This window comes from Leopardus geoffroyi, chromosome E2 (assembly GCF_018350155.1).
Source record: "Leopardus geoffroyi isolate Oge1 chromosome E2, O.geoffroyi_Oge1_pat1.0, whole genome shotgun sequence".
NCBI classification, from domain to species: Eukaryota; Metazoa; Chordata; class Mammalia; order Carnivora; family Felidae; genus Leopardus; species Leopardus geoffroyi.
In genome coordinates, this window is record NC_059335.1 from 7,109,845 (window position 1) to 7,128,856 (window position 19,012).

Sequence of the window (19,012 nt, forward strand, 5' to 3'; positions counted from 1 at the left end):
CCACTCTGTATTTCAGTGTTTGGATCATTCTCAGGCTCTACGTGCTATCTTCCCCACCATTGCTGTCCCCACAGACCCAAGATCTCCCATGTAATGGAGAAAAGCAACTCATCTAGATACACCTCACACCATTGAGCTACGTTATCCAGTGGAATAGCATCTTGTGAATCCATACAGCTCTGGAACTCATTAGCCGAGGGGCTGAAGCCAATCAAAATCTACCAAAGAGAGAGAAGGCAGAAATGATGCTGGAGAGGCACCACCAATGACCATGACCCTTTGCCCTCCACTCACTCAAATCCTTAATGACACGGATACTTGCAGGCAGAGACTTTGGAAAAAGGCGTTTATTGGTGTGGTGGTCTCAACACTCCCCATGAATCGGAACACACGGCCCCCAGGGCCCCCCCGCCCCCTCCCTTGCATCCCTCCCCCTCCCCTCCCCATCCCCTGGACCCTGGGAATGGAAGACAATGTGGGATGGGGCCCACGCCCCCGTCTGAGGTACAGTCACTGCCCCTTGCCCCCCTGCCCCTGCTCTGAGCTCCCCCCTCCACCAAGCTCTGGGTAGTGTGGTTTGGGGCGAGTGTTTCCAGCGGGTCCCCCAGGAGTCGGAGTTGGAGACTTGACATCTTGGACTGGACTGGGGATGCCTGTGTGACGCCTCTCTCCCCCACTTTGTGTGATGTGTGCCAAGATCGTGTCTTCCCACCTCAGAGCTGGGGTTACAGACTCTCAGCACGCCCTCCTGACAAGTTGCCCACCCTTGGGGGGAACACAGCCGGTCACCAGCTGCAGTGCAGCCGGAGCCGGGGGGGGGGCCTATTGCTGGCCACGGTCGCTGGTATGTGTGTGTGTGTCTATGTGAGTGTGTGTGAGGGCGGTCAGGTCAGCCTTTGGGAGAGAGGCCAGGGAGTGGGGGAGTGGGGGACCAGCAAGCCCACACCCGTGGGAAGCTGCGGGGGCACTGAGGGCAGCTGGTTGGTGCTGCGGGCGGCCAAGGGGAGTCGGGGGTCGGGGAGGGCAAAGCACTGAGACAGACAGGTGGCCACAGGCACCGGTCTGACAGTTGGATGGAAGCACCGATTGGCCCAGAGGGGGCCAGAAAGTCGGGGTGGGGGGCAGGGAAAGTGGGAAGGTCTCAGGCTGCTGAGCCAGCGATGGGGCCTCTGGCTCCAGGCAGCTGGTGGTTGACAGCAATGAGGCCCCGGGCCAAGATGGAGATGGCTCACCTGCTCACAGAGGCCGAATGATAGCTTGACAGGCAAGCGTGACACCCCTCCCCACCCCCAACCTGCCCAGGAGACGCCCTTTTAACAGGGAGGGGAAGGGGTGGGGTGCGTGCATACACTGGGGAAGCAGGGGGCCTGGAAAACCTCCCCTCACAGCTCCAGCCGCGAAGCCCACATACCTACCTCCAGCCAGAGGAGAGAGGCAGCAGCACTGGGGGGCAGCGGGCATGGGGGTGTTAGGGGAGGGAAGATTGCTGAGCCCCTCCCCCCACACATACACACACGTGCAGGCTCATGCTCACACACACCCACTACACACACACGATCCAGTTGACAGCCTGAGCTAAGAGAGGGGTGTGGGGTGGCCGGGGGTGGGTCGCAATCGGACACGTGAACGGTGGCGAAAATGGCTGTAGAAAGATGCATAATTTTGCGTTATCCCTCACAGTGATGGGTTCTCTAAAGAGCTTTCCTCCTCCTCCTCCTCCTCCTCCTGCTTCTCCTCCTCTCTTCTTCCTCCTCGGTGACAGAGAGCTCTTCCGCCCCCTCGAGACCCACGGCGCTGGCTCTCCCTTTTTCTCTCACTCTCCGCCTCAGGCCCCTCGCAGGGGGGAGGCGAGCTGCGCTGGGTTCTTCCTACATCCTCCACCACAGCCAGCCCAGGGCGGAGAGGAGGGTCAGGGGCCCCGGGGGCCTCGGGGCTGAGTTCTCCAGGGATCCTGGGCCTGGGGAAAGACAGAGGGTCACGGGGGTGGCCTGGGAAGGGGAGACCCCATGTGTGTTTCCCGGTGCCTTGTGTCTGCCCTGTCTCTGGGGGCAGAGACGCTAAGACACTTAGCGACACTTGTTTCTGTCTGCCACTCAGTCCCTCTCTCTTTTTCCGTCTTTCCCAGATGTTTTTTTTCACCGCCCCAGCCCGGGGCTCTCTCCACGTCGGTCTCTCCGTCTTACAGTTTCGGTCTATCCAGTATGGCCACCAAGGGTCTTGCAGTCGGCACGTCCAAAATGGTCCTCTTGACTTTCCTCCCCGAGACTGGCTACTGCACCCGTCCCAGCATCTCTCCCCTTCAATACTTTACTACTACACGCCCATCCACCCAGGTGCTCAAGCGGAAACCTGTGATCTCCTCGACCCTACTTCCTTCTTCCTCCACCTTCAAGACGTCTCCGGCATAGAGACTTTGTGCCACAGCGCTGGGCCCCCTGCCTCCATTTTGCACCCCCCCCCCCCACAGGCCATTCTTTAAATAGCAGTCAAAGTGATTTCTCTTTTGAAGCACCAACCACTAGGTCATTCCCTTGCTTAATAGCCTCTGGTGGCCTCACTCTGCAGTAGAATAAAATCCAAAATCCTTTCCATGGCCCATGAGACTCTGCCCCTCCCTTCCTCTTTCGTCTCAGCCTCCACGTGATCACTGCCCTTCCATATACTGTCCCCTCTGCCTGCAAAGCTCTTCCCGCAGATCTTGGCCGGGCTGGCTGCTTCTTACCATTCAGGTCTCCGTTCAAATGTTATGCTCTCTAGGAAACTTCTGATGATGAGCTTATCTAACGCTGCCATTCCCAATCCTTATTTATTTTCTCCGTCACCCTTATCGATATCCATTTTTTTTTTTTTTGGTGCTTCTTTATGTACGTTTTTGTTTGCTTTTTATTTTATTTAAGTGTCTACTTATTTACTGCCTTTCTACTACTACTAGGCCATAAGCTCTGCGAGTCCCCAGACCTTGTCTCCTTTGGGCACGGCTGTGTCCCCAGCGCCGAAAGCCCTCCCCTTAGCGGGCACTCAGTGAATCGACATTCATTGAGGGAATGGGTTTCTTGCTCAGTCGCCTTGCTTGCGTCTCAGGGTCGACCTCTTTCCTAAGTTGGCGGTCGGTCTGGGGGACAGTCCCGGCCCCGCCCCTCGCCGACCCCGGCCCCGCCCTCCCGCCGATCCCCGCCCCCTCGCCCCGGCCCCGCCCCTCCCTCTCGGACTCACGCAGGAGCCTCATAGAAGCGCTGGACGCTCCGAGCCGGTTGGCGGCGCGACACGTGTAGTTGCCGTAATGCCGGGCGCTCACGTTGGCGAAGAGAAGCATCGAGCGGGTGCGCTCCGTCTGCACCTTCAGGCCCTCGGCTGTGCCGCTGATCAGCCTGCCGGGGACCCGGGTCAGGGACCGGGCCTTGGAACCCTGGCCTGGGACCCCCTCAGGGCGCAGATCCCACTGCACGCAGCTCTCAGGCTCCCTGATTTCCCAGAGACCCCGTATTCTGCCCCCTACCCCAGAGGCCCCTAGCCTCAGGCTCTAGCCCCCTATGGATCTCTGGGCCATTCGCACTGACACCCCTCTCTCCAGGCACCCCTAGGGGCCCCTCAGGGACACTGGACTCTCCTGGCGTGGGCCGCCAATCTCTACGGGCTCCCAGATTCTGCTGGACCCCAGCCCCGATGGTCCTCTGAAGCTTCCCCGCCACAGCCTCAGCATCGACCCCTGAACTTCTCCCTGAACAGCCTGAGACCAGGCTCCAACGCTCATCATTGTGACACCCAAGTTTTCAGCAAGTCTCGCTAGAAGCTGGGCCCCATCCCCCAGAAGCCGGACGCCCCCAGTTCTCGAGACCTAGGGCTCAGCCACCTCCCCACCCCCACCCGGGCCGGACCCAGTGCTGTCCTCACAGTCTGTCATCCTTGTACCACTGGAAGTCCGCGGGGGGCACCGCCATAGCTTCGCAGCGCAGGAGCGCGGCCCGGCCCAGGGCTGTGCGGGCGCTGGTCACGTCCGTGATGGTCGGAGGATCTGGCGAGGGGTGAGAGTGAGCCAATTCTCCTGGCCAGGTGGGGACTCGGGGGTTCCATCCCCCTCCCCCTCCTCCCTCCTTCCCGGGAGTCCCGCACGCCCCTTCCCCCTCCCCAGGGACCCAGGGCCTGCCCCCCTTTCGTGCCCAGTGCCAAGGGGCTCACAGTTGACCGTGACCAGCACGCGGCGGCTGTCTGGCGCAGAGTTGACGCCGTTGTGAGTCACGCACTCATATTCGCCGGCCTGGCCCCGCTGGATGTCCGAAATCTCCAGGATCTCGCCCTCTGAGGTGAAGCCGTCTGTGCGGGGAGGGAAGGGGTGGGGGCGGGGCCGGACACAAACACTTAACACGGGACAACACGGGCACAACAGGACACACATCAGCGGGGCAGGCACCGCAGGGCCTGGAGTGCCCGGGTCAGTGGGAGCCAGGAAGGGTTTGCGGGAGGTTTGGGGTGGGGCGTGAATCAGCAGCCTGGGATCTCTTGCTAGGGGTCTGGCAGGGAATGAGGGTGTGGGGCTTAGTAACTAGAACCCAACGGGGAGGGTCCTAGGGTTGGGGGGGTGCATGGGAGGATCCAGGGATCTGGGAGCTCATGATTCAGATCATGAGGCTGAGAGCACCCAGTGGGGACAGTCCCAGGACCTTGGTGCTCGGAAAGCTCCAGATAATACGGACCCAAGGCAGGGGTGAGGGTGGAAGGTGGGGGCAGATCCAGAGTTCTGGGAGCTAGTTCTTGGGTTCAGTGAATCAGGATCTAGTGATTGGGATCAGCAATCCGGGTATTTGGGGTCTAATGACACATCACTGGGCTCAGAAGACATTTTGGACTAAGGGCATCCAGGAAGCCAGGATCTCAAGCCCAGGCTTGTGGGGCTCAGATGACCCAGCGGGAAAGGATCCAGGGTCTGACACCTAGTTATTGGGCTGAGGGATAAGCACCATTGGTCTCCAAAGACCCAGTCAATGAGGATCTAGGGATCTGGGGAATGGTGGTGGAGATCCAGGTGAAAACGGTGGTGAGAGAGATCTGGCGATCTGGAATCTCAGGTTCCGGTACCTTGCTGCTATGTTTGGGGGTAGTCTAGAGCAGTGGTTCTCGGCTCGATCACCAGAATCATCCCAAGGGCTTGTTAAAACGGACTGGTGGTGGTATGGGCGGGGAGCTGGGGATCAGGTGGGCTGAGGTGGGGTTCCCATTCATTAGGTCTGGGATGGGTCCAGGATGTGTGTTTCTGGCAAGCTCCCTGGTGATGCTGCTGTTGCTGGTCTGGGGACCAAACTTTGAGAACTGAGGGGCTAGAGAAGCCAGCGAGATGTAGTGAGGTGACCAGGAGATGGGAATAGGGATAGGGGCCACTGGCCATAGCTTGACTCAGGGTTAGTGGTAGGGATTCAGAACCCAGAATTATGTGAGCTGCTGGGGGGAGACCAGGGATCCTAGCGGTGGGGACAGGGGGCAGGCTGGAATCTAGCAGGTGATTTAGAGGAAATGGCCCAGGCCTGGGACGGCAGGTGGTGAAGGCTCTAAGGCTCTGGGGGCTGTTGATAAAATAATGGGATCAGGTTGGGGTGAGGGAATCAAACCATGACAAAGGTTAGGGGGACCAGGGAAGGGGGAAAGGAGGAGTCCGGGAGTCTAGCTAGGGATATGGGGAATCGAGGGGCCCAGACTGTGGAGTGGGGAAAGGGGCTTTGGGTCAGGGGAGGGGTCCTCACCTCGGAGCTGCCTCCAGGTCACTGTGGGCTCCGGCCGTCCCACGGCCAGGCAAAGCAGGTTCACGTTGCCTCCCTCGTTCACCGTCACGGGCGAGGAGATGTTCACGATGCGGGCGGGGACTGCAGGCCGGGAGGGGAGAGGTCGAGAGAGGGTGAATACGGCCTTCCAGGGCCCAGGAGTCCGGACCCCCAGCCCCTCCTCCCTCAGACCCAGGAGTCCAGCCAATATTCCCTCTTTCTGTAAGAATTCCTCTGTGTTTCTCCTCTGCCTCTGGGCCTGGCTCCTTGTCTAACTCCTGATCTCTGCCTTTCTCGTTCTTTCTCAGTCTCTGTCTCTCTCTCTCTACCTTCCTCCTAACTTGGTTCCTCTGCCCTCTGGTTTGACTTTCTCCCTTATCTCTGTCTACGTTTATTTATTAATTGTTATTATTCTTACTTTAAACAATTAGTTGATATAACAAATACTCATATGGTGCTTCCAGCGTGGTAACCCCGTTCTAAATGTTGTACAAAAGTTAGCTCATTAAACCTTCACTACCCTACCACCCTCTGAGGTTAATGTTGCTATTTAAAAGAAAAAAAAAAGTTTACTTATTTATTTATTTAGAGAGAGAGAGAGAGAGAGGGAGAGAGAATCCCAAGCAGGCTGTGCAGTGTCAGCACAGAGCCCAACGTGGGGCTCGATCCCATGAACCGTGAGATCGTGACCGGAGCAGAAATCGAGAGTCGGACGCTTAACCGACTGAGCTGCCCAGGTGCCCCAGAGATTGCCAGGGTCGGCAGTTCGAACATGTACGGCTATTTCTTCCAGCCATTTGAACGTGGCTCCAATCAGACCACATGAGAGGCCGGCGTTTAAATGACGGGGTGCTTTCTCTCTGTCTTTTCTGGCAGAGCGTAAAATGAAGCTGCCCCTTCCAGTTGACGAAGTCTTGGGCTTGACGTGTGACAGTCCTCCCCGCTCTGCAGATGGCGAGTCCGAGGCCTCCTCGGATGCTCAGGGTCCCTCAGCAGGGGGGGGTGGTCTGGCTCCTGAGTCGGGCCTCGTCGTGGCCCTGTTGGGCTGTCTGCATCTCTGGGTTCCTGTCTGTCCACCGGCCCCCGGCCCTCCAGACCATTTCTGGTGCCACGTGGGGCAGCCCCCTGAGCTCTGTCCCGTTACTCTCTCTGTCTGCTGCCCCCTCGAGCCCCAGGGCCTGGAGCAGTGCCTTCACGTGGCAGGCGCTCAACCAACAGAGCTGAGCGAATGACCGCGATCTTCCTCGGAGCACCCCCTCACCCCTGTAGCTCTCCTGTCCTAGCAGCTGTCATGCTGAAGGGTCACTTCCCGGGTGCCTGTCCCTCCTTCTGCTCGGCTGAAATCTGCGAGGGGAGGGGGTGTGTCCGCCTCGCACACCACGTGTCCCCAGGGTCGGGGAGCGGGCACTTGGCGAGGATACGGACAGTCCCCCCCCCCCCCCCCCGGTGCCCTCCACCCTCTCCGCCACCCAGGGCCCCGCTGAGGGCTCACCATGGACGATGAGGTAGACCTGAGTGGTGTATGGCTGGTGGCGGGTCTGGAAGGAGCAGGTGTAGAGGCCCTCGTCGCCGAGCCCCACCTGGGTGATGAGAATGGAGAACTCCTCGGGCGTGTTGATGAGCAGCCGCACCCGCGGGTCACTGGTCCAGCGGTCATTGCCAGCGTACAGGATGTTGGAGCGGTTCAGCCAGGCCACGCGGGTCACGTGCTCGTCGATGAAGCAGCTTCAGGGAGGACACGGGAGAACGGTTTTTGTCTCCCCCACCCCAGCCTGCTCCCCCCCAGGTTCTACCGTCGTGGGGGCTCGGAGGTGGGGGGAGGAAGGCCTCCTGCACGGTCAGTTCCGACTGAAGTCCCGTGAGGCCGAGGTGACGGTGCCCACTTTCCAGGTGGGTAAACTGAGCCTCAGAGAGGGAAAGTGTGAGCCCAAGTGCACAATGAGATGGTAGCTGATGGTTACTGAGTGATTGTTGGGTGCTAGAAACTGGAAAAGTATCTGGGGCACTCTGGGAGAGAGAGAGACGGAAATGCAGAGAGATGAGGCACAGGGACCCAGAGAGGGGGGACAGAGATCCAGAGGGAAGGGGACAGAGATCCAGAGGGAAGGGGACAGGGACCTGAGGAGAGGGGAAAGAGACCCGGGGTTGGGGGACAGAGACCCAGAGAGTGGGGACAGAGATCCAGAGGGAGGGGGACAGGGACCTGAGGAGAGTTGACAGAGACCCGGGGGGGGGGGTACAGAGACCCAGAGAATGGGGACAGGGGTCCAGAAGGAGGGGGACAGAGATCCAGAGGGAGGGGGACAGAGATCCAGAAGGAGGGGGACAGAGATCCAGGGGGAGGGGGACAAGGACCCGGGGAGAAGGGAAAGAGACCCGGGGGGGGGCGGACAGAGAGATCCAGAGAGAGGGAGGCAGAGATCCAGAGAAGGGGACAGAGGCCCGGAGAGGGGGGCAGACCCAGTGTGGGGAGCAGCATTGATCCGGGGGGAAATAAGGCTGGCTCTCATTTGCTAAGCAGTCACAATGTGCCTTGCTTTCTAAACTCAGAGAGTGTGTGCAAAACCTTGAATCTCCACAACAGCCTCTACAGTGGTTATCATTCCTCTACCCATTTGGCAGATGGGGACACGGAGGCCCAGACAGGAAGCCAGGCCCAGAGTCCGTGCCCCTCACCACCTCTCCTGAGTGACAGGGACCAGGCTGCTTCTGCAGGTGAGGACTGGCTTCCCCTAAGGAAGGTGAAGAGTCGGACTGGGTGATCTTCTGAGTCCCCGAGATGGGGGGTGGGGGGGGAGGTACCTGAGGGTGGCGTTGTCGCCTTCGCACACCGTGTAGTTGTCCGCGGGAGAGCTGAACTCCAGGCTCTGGGACAGCAGCCCTGCAGACGGGAGGACCAGTTCGGCTCGGCAGCTCAGTGGGGACCGTACACATGTGCACACACACGCACGTGCCCTGGCCCACACAGGCATCTCCCAACCCCGCGGGCACACGCATCCTTCGGTGTTTCCCCAGACGCACGGCAGACGCGCGCAGAGCAAGCACATGCAACGTGTTCCTTCCCATAAGCCCACGCTGATCCAGACGGACCTGGACACACAGACCTACACGCCTCCAGATACTAAGACAGCACCCCGGTGACAGCGCAGAAACACGTGTGGATATACGCACACACACACTCACAGATACTGCACGCAGACACATACATACACATGCACAGACTCACAAGTACCTAAATGTATATGCACAGACACACACGTGCAGATACACAGCCAGCCGTGTACCTGGGCGCACGCACACATGTTCAGACACGTTCACGTGCTCGCGCGTAGGCACACAAATTCAGAAAGACACGGAAACACACACAGAGCCACCCACACATGCGGATGCAGACACCCAGACGCGTAAACGCAGACACAGACGCACGCGTATATCCACTTGACGCACATCTATCACAGACGCACAAATACACCCCCTGGGCACCGTGTACAGCCACACGCAGACCTCGGCAGACACACGCGCCTGCAGACACGCCCGCCTGCCCGTGGCCACGGGGCACACTTGCAGGGGCCCGCCCGCCCACGCCTGCCCGCACCGCCCCCCCCCCCCCCCCCAGCGCCGCTCATGGGCACCGTCGCCCGGGCACAGCCCCAACCCCCACCCATTCATCTCTCTGTGGACCGTGGCCAGCGGGCTGGACTGGGGCCAGGGAGTGGGGGCTGGGCATTCGGAGGCGGCGGCTGGAGACGGCATCAGGCGGGGGAGAGGAGGCCGGATGACCTTGGACGCCTGGGGAAGGAGGGCCTCGCAACGGGGCCGCCCTGCCCCCGCCCTGGCATGAGGAGCTAATTAATCTAATGAATTAATTGCCCGTGCCGTCCCCAATGACTCCCGGGGGCCCTCTCCATCAGCAGCCCCTCAGGACCGGGTTGGGGCAGAGCCAGTGCGGTGGGCTCCCCGGGTCGTGGGGTTTGGGGTGGACCCTGCAGCCCCTTAGCCCGGCCAGAGTCACTCCCCGAGCTGCGTGCGGTGGACGCTGCCACACGGCCCTGGTGACAGCAGGAGACGGCCAGGGGACGGACGCACACAGGGACAGACACAGCACCAGGGCCCGGGGAAGGCACACGGTGCCAGGGCCGGAGGGGGAAACGGTCCCGCACTCTGACACAGGAACGGCGATGGGGCCTGCTCAGAGGGTTAGGACACGCGGCCAGCCCAAGGTCACCCCACCACACACAACCAGACCCACACAATCGTGCTGATGCCAACAGCCCCCCCCCACGCAGGTGCAGTCTACGCACGAGCGGTTACAGCCCCATCCAGCGGGCCACCTCTCTCTCTTTCTCTCTCTCACCCGCCCCCCCATGCCGGCCTAATCAGTCACACTGACACTGCCAGCCTGAGGGCCATGCTCAGCAGCCCACGCCCCTGCCCTCTGGAAAGTCGTGCAGAAAGCTACGGTGTGCAATGAGACAGTTACACGGCCACAGCCTCGCAACACAAAGGGGCTGCCCTGGGCCAAGAATCGGGCTCACACAGTCACGCTGTCACCTACGATCGGATCACACACACACACACACACACACACACACAGAGGATTGGTCACACTCCTGCTCATACACTCCCAAGCCGGGGCCGGACAATTCTTCCCCGTGGGGACTGCGCAGTGCCGGGATGTTCAGCAGCATCCCTGGCCTCTACCCACCAGATGACAGTAGCTTCCCCCCTCTTCACAGCGGTGACAACCACACATGCCTCAGGTATCACCGGATGCCCCTTAGAAGGCAAAAATCCCCCCTCCTCCCCCTGTGACAGCCACTGTCCAAGGTTACAGGAGAAACGTGGGCTTAGGGGTGAGGACGGAACTGTCCCAGGTCCCCTGGGAACTGAGGGCTCCTGGGCTGAGCCCCTGACCACAGCCAGGAGCCACCCAGAGGAGCTAGGCCCACAGACACAGGCAGGCAGGACCTTAATCATATGTCCTGACAGACACAGGCACACACTCCTTCCAGAGGGAAATCCCCGACCCTCAGAGCTGCCCGGGGCCCCTCCCGTGGCTCCCTGCTGCCTCCAGGACAAAGGCCCAGCCCCTGCAACCTGGATCCGGGGCCCTGGGGTCGCTTCTCCTGCTTTGTCTCCCCTCGTGCATGTGTGGCCCAGCTCTGCGTTCCCCACCTTTCTCTTCATCGTGCCACCGTTTATGGCAAAATGTTTCTCCTTCTCCAGGGGTCTGGAATAATGAGGCCTCTCCTAGGAGACACAGCCCATATGTGCCGGGATGAGCTCCTGCCCCGCTCCCAGGGCACCTTGGATCAGACTCAGCTGCCTCCCCAACCTGCTCCTCCCAGCCAGAGCCTGGCTCAGACCATCTGTGTCCCCGGCACACCCAGCTCCAGGCTCAGCCGAGGGCAGTCCCAGGAGACTTCGTGATGAAGGACTCCACGTCTCAGGCGGGTCTTGGATTCCTGGTCCCCGTGTCTATAAAGCTGGATGTCTTGGGTCCGTGAATCTGTCTCACACAATTCCCAGACTCCAGGATCAGGAACCCCCTCCCTGCTGTGTGACCTTGGGCAAGTCTCTTCCCTTTTCTGGGCTTTAGTAAGTGGAGGTGGGGGTGGGAATAGTCATTTCACACCCAGTTGGTCGCTGAGCACGGCTCCTGCCTCTCTCTCGGTCCTGATCACCCTGGATCCTGTCTGAGCCTGCTTCCCTCACCAGATGGCAGCCCCTCCGGGTGGGGCCTGTGTCTGACCCACCTCCAGGGTTCCAGCATTGCTGGCTCTGGGCCTGGCCCATAGGAGGCCTCGCGAGATGTTTAATGTATAAGCAAGCTGGTGCACGTGAGATCCACTCGGTAGGAATTCTGCTTGGAAAACTCTCTCTCAATTCTGGGGGGCCCTCCCTACCCCTCCAAGCCTGGTCTGTCTTCCCACAATGCCTGGACTACCTCCCTTAGAGCTCATATCACACACTGTGGTGACCATCTGTGTCGGTTTCCCCGATCAGACTAGAAGTTTCTCGAGGGCAGAGCCTGGGTCTGACTCAGGTCTGTATGTACCCTCAGCATCTCCCAGCACAGGGCCTGACCCTGGAAGGCCTTGGGAAATACTTACTGGAAGGATGAATGTCAAGAGATACCTACAACATGTGTCTCCAGCTCTTGAACTCCTACTCCTTCTTCAAGACCCAAACTCAAATGCCCCCTCCTCCGGGAGGACCTCCCTGACTGTTCAAGACCGAGAGTGTCTCCACTCTCTACTGGATCCTCTCTGACTCGGCTGGGGCAGTGTTCAAGGGCGCCCCCCCCCCCCACCTGACCAGGTGTTCCCCAGGGGGCCCAATTCTTGGCTGTGTCCCCCAGAGCTGGGCTTAGCTCAGAGCAGGGACGTGTTTGTAGGGAGAATGACCGGTCTTGAGAGGCTGGATAAGAAAGCCCCGAGGAATCCGTGCCACGAGCTCAAATGTCTGCGCCACCGTTTCCTGGCCGGGGGACCCCCGGGCAGTCTGAGCCTCAGTTTCCTCATCTCTGAAAAGGGGGAAAAGAGCAGCTCTTCCCTCTGAGGGTTTTGTGAGGGATTTCATGGGAACATGCAAGAAAAACGTTTAACTCAGCGCTTAGCATGCAGAAAGGGCCCAATAAATGCGAGCTGCTCCTAACAGTACCTTCTTTTTTAGGAAACATCTATTGCTATCCCTGGTTCGGTGTCAGTCCCTTGGGGGTGGGGGTGGGGGTGAGGGCAGGGTGTAGGTCGCTCTACGCCCAGCACCCCCGAGTCGGCGACTGGTATACAGGTACCCTGTCAGCATCTGCTCTCACACCACCACGCCAGCATGGCCAGGCCGCTGAAAGAACAGACTGGAGAACCCGGCTGCTCGGGGTTCGAGTCCCAGCTCTGCCGTTTGGTTGCACAAATTACTTTCAGGTCCCTGGGACTCAGGGTTCCCACCCCCGAGTTGTGGTGGTGAGGATGAAAGGAGGTCACCCAAGCAACAGGTTCAACGCAGAGCCTACTGGTTAGATGCTAGCCAACAGCTATAGGTGTGCCGGCTGTTGGGGTGATGAGGCGGCAGGGGCCAGCCTGTCCTGGGGGTGGGGCCGGTGGTGACCAGAAGGACCACTCGGGTCTCTGCCAGTCTGGACTAGTAGCTGGCCAGGGAGCAGGTATGAGGGCTTGACTGATCAAGTGATGAAGGTCACGGCTAGGTGAGTTTCCTCTCCTTAAGAGAGAAGGAGGTTTCTAACAAGATGGAGGGCCCTGGGCCACCCCTCAAAGGGACATAAGTGAAGCTGGGACCCTCCAATGGGGGGATGCTTGGATTCCCCCGACAGGAAGCCAAGGCCCGCAAGCGTGTGTGACTTTGCAAAGGTCACTCTGGGAGCTGTGGCAGAGGGGAGGCTGGCCCGAGGGAGGGGTGGGGGTGGGGGTGTTGGGAGGGGTGTGGCTCTGGCAGGGAAGAGCCGGTGAGAAGACCCCCTCTTCCTCTGAGCTGAGCTTGAAGTGTAGAGGCCTTCCCAGCACCGATGCCCCGGACTCCCGGAGTCTGGACGCTGAGCCAAGAGCCCTGGAACTTTCCACAACGTGTTGGCTGCTCCTTGCTGCTGGTTCCCACCTCAGGACCTTTGCTTCCACTGTTCCCTGGGGATCTTCGAAAGGCTGACTGCTCTCCTTTTAGTCCAAACTCCCCTCCCAGCGGCTCAGAGAGGGCTTCCTCAACCACCAGAGACCACATGCGCAGCGCGTCCCGAGTCAGTCTTACTGTTTTAGGCTACCCGTCACTCTCTGAAATGACCTGTTGCCTTCCGTGCTTGTTTTGAGGGTTTGATCTCTCTCCGTCCCACTGGGATGGAAGCTCCTTGAGAGCTCCTTGAGTTCGTCTGGCTTGCTCACTGCTGTGTACGTATAGATAGATCCCCAGTGCCCAGAAAGGAGACTTTGAGCTCAGTAAATATTTGTCAAATATCCAGTCCAGACAGACCGGGGGTCCGGAGGGCCCCGTGGACAGTGGCTGGCACGCCTCATCCCGCTGGCCCCACGCCACCTAATACCCCACGCCAGCCGGCCAGGAAGCAAAGGAACCGCCTGCACCATCTCTGGAGGTGAATACATATGTGTGGGTGTGGGTGTGTCAGCGTGGGTGTGAGTGTGTGTGTTGGCATAAAGCATTTAGGAAAGAAATGGAAAACAGAATGCTATCTATGGATGCCAGGGAACTAAGGTTAAATGGAAAAAAGCCAGTGGCAGAGAAATGGGCTTATTTTGTTTCTATCTCGGGAGAGACATCCACAAACAAACCAGTACCTTGCGTATAAGTGCAACTCTGCGTGTCTGACTTCGCACGAGCGAGGGGGAGAGCCGGGACCGGCTCTCTCCGGAGGGTGGAGTGTGCGTTTTGGGAGGGGCGGGGCGGGGCCAAGGTGGATTTACAGACTCGTGGTGGATTGCTCCCTTGCAGGCATTCCTTCCGGAATTTGGAAACCAGCAAATGAATCAAAGAGGAGAGAAGATGCAGTTTTGTAGACATGGACCCAGGCTTTTTCTCAGAGCGCCCCAAATGACAGTGGGTGGGGCCGTCTGGCTGCCACCTGGTTCTGTCTCAGCCCGCATTCCCCCGCCCCGTCCCCTGTTGTCCCCAGATCTCCCCCGGGGACCCCAAGGCCCAGGAGTGGGAAAGGACTTGACCTAGGTCACAGACCGCCTCCTGGCTCCAAGAAGCTCCCAGCCCAGGATGTGCGTACAACAGTGATTTCTGGGATCTGCAAGACTCAGAGTGGAAAATGGGAAGTTATCTTGAGATCAAAGGAAAAGAGGGGGTGGGAAAGGGAAGGGGGGGGGAGGAAGGGAGTCATGAGGGTACAGGGTATGAGGAGTGGGGGAAGGAGAAGCAGAAGGCAAGAGGCAAGGGGAGGACAAGGACAAAAATGAGAGGTGCCAGTGGGGACGTGAATTCCCAGAAGCGAAAGGCACACGGTCGGACCAAGGTGCACGTGAGGGGGGCTAGGAAGAGACAGGGACACGCGTGTGTGACAAGGAGAAACGGTTCTCCAGGCAGGGAGGGACAGATGTCAAATTGTGCCGAGACCGGCAGGGATGGAGAGACAGAGGCCCCGAGAAAGAGACAAATGGGATGTCCCCCAGAGCTAGGGAGCCTCTGGAAATGACCTAGAGAGAGTCAGAGACAGAGAGGCAGACAGGCAGTCAGAGTCAGACGGTGATTCAGACAGGTCAGGCTGGAGGAACGCTCCGACCTCAGACCCACTGAGGCTCCAGCCAGCTGAGGCCCGGGGGGCTGGGGGTCCCGAGTGCGGAAACAGGCGTCCTGAACCCACGGGGCCATGTTTGTGAGACCGTGGGTGTCTGCGGGTGCGGCTCTGGGTCAGACTCGGTGACGGGTGTTTATGTGTCTGTGCGTGACCCGCTGTGTGTGGGTGGAAGGCTGAGAGTGGCTGCCTCCCTGAGACTGTTGAGGACTCTATGTTGTCCCCGATTGTGTCCCAGACTCTGTGATCCTCGGTTCGGGGCAGGGCCTGGGGGAAGCCTCCAGAAGCACCGAATTAACCCTGGTGCCTGCCTCCTGCCTCTTTGCTCTCTCGCCTGTCCTCAGGGGGCACCTCCCGGACCATCTCTGGGCTGCTGGCCCAAGGGGGACACACAAAGTCCAGCTGCACACCTGCTATCCAGAGATGGCCGGGTCACCCTTCCCCATTCCACACAAACAGCCCCCAGCCCCCTCCTCCTGCACCACCAGGACTGAGATTAACCCTTTGACCCCATGTTAACCCTTCCCTTCCCTTGCTTCTCCATCTGCCTCTCCCATTCTCAGTCCAGCCTCTGAACCCTGCCACCCAGCAGGGGCTTCCCCACATCTGAGTCCCCAGCCGGGGTCCCCAACTTCCTGGATCACCAGCTCCTTTCTCCCACGTAACTGCAACCTTCCAAACACCAACACTTTCTCCCAACCTAGATGACCCAGCTGGGAGACCAGAGCCCCCGTTCTTCTCCTGGCCCTGGGGTGGAGCTCTGCGGACACCCCTGCCGCCTTCGCTTACAGACCCTGGGAAGGCACCATCCCCCCACCCTTGCCCAGAACCGCCTACCCCAGACCTCAGGCCAGGACCCCCCTCAGGGACCGTCTTCACTCAGAGACTAAGACCCCCGACGGGGCATCTCACTTCCCCTCCGCACCCCAGCTCAGTTCAGAGAGCCTGCCCAGGGACCCTTACTTTAGCGTTTGATCCCCCCTCCCTGGTAGGGAGCCGCAGACTCCCGCCCCCAGGCCGGGATCAGGTGTCCGCGACCCCTCTCTCGCCGGCCGGGAGAAGCCGACCTCCGCCCCTAGGCCCAGGCTCGAGCCCCCGGGACGCGGAACCCTGCCCCCGGGCACGAATCCAGACGTCCGAGACCCCCTTCCCGGCCAGGGGGTGCAGCCCCCGCCCCCGGGCCCAGACCTCGGCGTCCGGGGCCCTCCCCTTCCTCGCCCGGGAGGCGGCCCCCCCCCACCCCCAATCCCCTCTCGGGACCCCGGCGTCCCGGCCGAGCCCCCCGCCCCCGACGCTGCGGTACCTCGGCTGATGACGGCCAGGCCGGCCAGGGCGGCGGCGGCGAGAAGCCGGAGCCGGGCCCCGGGCGCAGGGGGGGGCATCGCGGCAGCGGCGGCGCGAAGGGGGAGGGGAAAGGGGGGGCCGGTCCGGGGCGCGCGAGGCCGGGGGGAGAGGGGGAGGGGGAGGGGGACCCCGCCTGCGGCTGCACCGGCCCGGGGGGCGGCGGGGGCGGGGGGAGGGGGCTGGGGGGGCGCGACGAGGCGGCCGGAGCTGCTGCAGACCCGGGGAGGGGGGCGGCGCTGACGGGCAGGAAGGCCGACCAATCAGGGGAGGCGGGGGGCCGGGGAGGCGGGGCCGAGGGGGGGTTGCTTGTTGGAGGGAGAGGCCTTTGTTACTGCGGCCCGGCCCCTACCCCCTCCCGCCCGGGGCGTCCCCACGTCTTCCCACCTCGGATCCCCAGAACCCCGGGTCGGGGACACTTCCTGAGCCCACCTCCCTTCTGCTTCGGGGCTCAATATCATCATCCCTCAGACCCTGGAGTCCTGCCCCAGCCCCCTCCTCCCTCAGACCCTGGAGTCCTGCTCCCAGCCCCCTCCTCTCTCAGACCCAGGAGTCCTGCCCCCAGCCCCCTCCTCCCTCAGACCCAGGAGTCCTGCCCCCAGCCCCCTCCTCCCTCAGACCCAGGAGTCCTGCCCCAGCCCCCTCCTCTCTCAGACCCAGGAGTCCTGCCCCCAGCCGCCTCCTCCCTCAGACCCAGGAGTCCTGCCCCAGCCCCCTCCTCCCTCAGACCCAGGAGTCCTGCCCCCAGCCGCCTCCTCCCTCAGACCCAGGAGTCCTGCCCCCAGCCCCCTCCTCCCTCAGACCCAGGAGTCCTGCCCCCAGCCCCCTCCTCCCTCAGACCCAGGAGTCCTGCCCCAGTCCCCTCCTCCCTCAGACCCAGGAGTCCTGCCCCAGTCCCCTCCCCCCTCAGACCCTGGAGTCCTGCTCCCAGCCCCCTCCTCCCTCAGACCCAGGAGTCCTGCCCCAGTCCCCTCCTCCCTCAGACCCTGGAGTCCTGCCCCAGTCCCCTCCTCCCTCAGACCCTGGAGTCCTGCCCCAGCCCCCTCCTCCCTCGGACCCAGGAGTCCTGCTCCCAGCCCCCTCCTCCCTCAGACCCTGGAGTCCTGCTCCCAGCTCCCTCCTCCCTCAGACCCTGGAGTCCTATCCCCAGCCCCCTCCTCCCTCAGACCTTGGAGTCCAGACTCCTAGCCCCTCCTCCCTCAGACCAGGAGTCCAAGCCCCCAGCCCCTCCTCCCTCAGACCCAGGAGTCCTGGCCCCCAGCCCCTCCCCCAGACCCAGGGGTCCAGGCCCTCAACCCCCTCCTCCCTCAGACCCAGAAGTCCTGCTCCCAGCCCCTCCTCCCTCAGACCGAAGGGTCCTGTCCCAGCCCCCTCCTGCCTCAGATCCTGGAGTCCTGCCCCCAGCCCCCTCCTCCCTCAGACCCTGGAGTCCTGCCCCCAGCCCCCTCCTCCCTCAGACCCAGAGTCCTGCTCCCAGCCCCCTCCTCCCTCAGACCCAGGAGTCCTGCCCCCAGCCCCCTCCTCCCTCAGACCCAGGAGTCCTGCTCCCAGCCCCCTCCTCCCTCAGACCTTGGAGTCCAGACTCCCAGCCCCTCCTCCCTCAGACCCAGGAGTCCTGGCCCCCAGCCCCTCCCCCAGACCCAGGGGTCCAGGCCCTCAGCCCCCTCCTTCCTCAGACCCAGGAGTCCTGCCCCCAGCCCCTTCCTCCCTCAGACCCAGAAGTCCTGCTCCCAGCCCCTCCTCCCTCAGACCCAAGGGTCCTGTCCCAGCCCCCTCCTGCCTCAGATCCTGGAGTTCTGCCCCCAGCCCCCTCCTCCCTCAGACCCAGGAGTACAGGCCCCCAGCCCCCTCCTCCCTCAGACCCTGGAGTCCTGACCCCCAGCCCCTCCTCCCTCAGACCCAAGAGTCCTGCCCCCAGCCCCCTCCTCCCTTAGTCTTAGGAGTCCGGGGCCCCTAGCCCCCTCCTCCCTCAGACCCAGGGGTCCAAGCCCACAGCCCCTCCTCCCTCAGACCCAGGAGTCCTGCCCCCAGCCCCCTCCTCCCTCAGACCTTAGAGTCCTGCCCCCAGGACCTTCCTCCCTCAGACGCAGGAGTCCAGGATCCCAGTTCCTCTTATTTCACGAATAACACTGCCTTTGGGGTGAAATTTCCTTTTTCTCTTCACTCCAGTCCTCATCCTCAGGATACTAGGGGGAATGGGGCGGGACCAGGACCTGATCATGCGAGTGGGGAGGAGATGGTAACCCAGGGCTTAGGGCTTAGGTGCAGAAGCTCTAGACTCCCCATTCTTTCACTTACTTGGCTGTGTGACCTTAGATGAGTCCCTTCTCTTCCCAGAACCTCGGTGTGTCCCAACTACGTGTGATTAGTTCTTTCCTCCTGGTCCCACCATATACTCACTTCCTAAGTACTGTCCTCCCTCTCGGGTCCTCTCTCCCTGGGCCCACCAGGAGAGGCTTGCTTGTCCCCATCCGCCCTCCCCCCACCCCTCCGCCACAGGCCTCTGAAGCAAGGGAAGTCTCAGCCTCCCAGTCTGTGACATTTGGAGTCAGGAGTTTCTAAGTCACCCCACAGGGGCTGTTTTACTTCACAAGCACATCTATCATCCCTTCCTGCCCCCACACCCAGTCTTTCTGCAAGAGCCTCTGGTTTTGCCTTTAAA

The 19,012-nt window shown here is 61.2% G+C and overlaps 1 protein-coding gene across 1 annotated transcript; it reads right to left on the reverse strand.

Annotated features, from left to right (window-relative positions):
• Window positions 1–332: 332 nt before the first annotated feature.
• IGLON5 (IgLON family member 5) lies at window positions 333–16,588 on the reverse strand. Its single transcript, XM_045441656.1, has 8 exons — window positions 16,313–16,588; window positions 8,553–8,631; window positions 7,243–7,475; window positions 5,733–5,852; window positions 4,177–4,311; window positions 3,892–4,012; window positions 3,214–3,368; window positions 333–1,957 (listed from the first exon to the last, which is right to left on the reverse strand). The coding sequence occupies exons 1-8, from the start codon at window positions 16,389–16,391 to the stop codon at window positions 1,869–1,871; spliced, it is 1,011 nt and encodes a 336-aa protein (XP_045297612.1). The 5' UTR covers window positions 16,392–16,588; the 3' UTR covers window positions 333–1,868.
• Window positions 16,589–19,012: the final 2,424 nt, after the last annotated feature.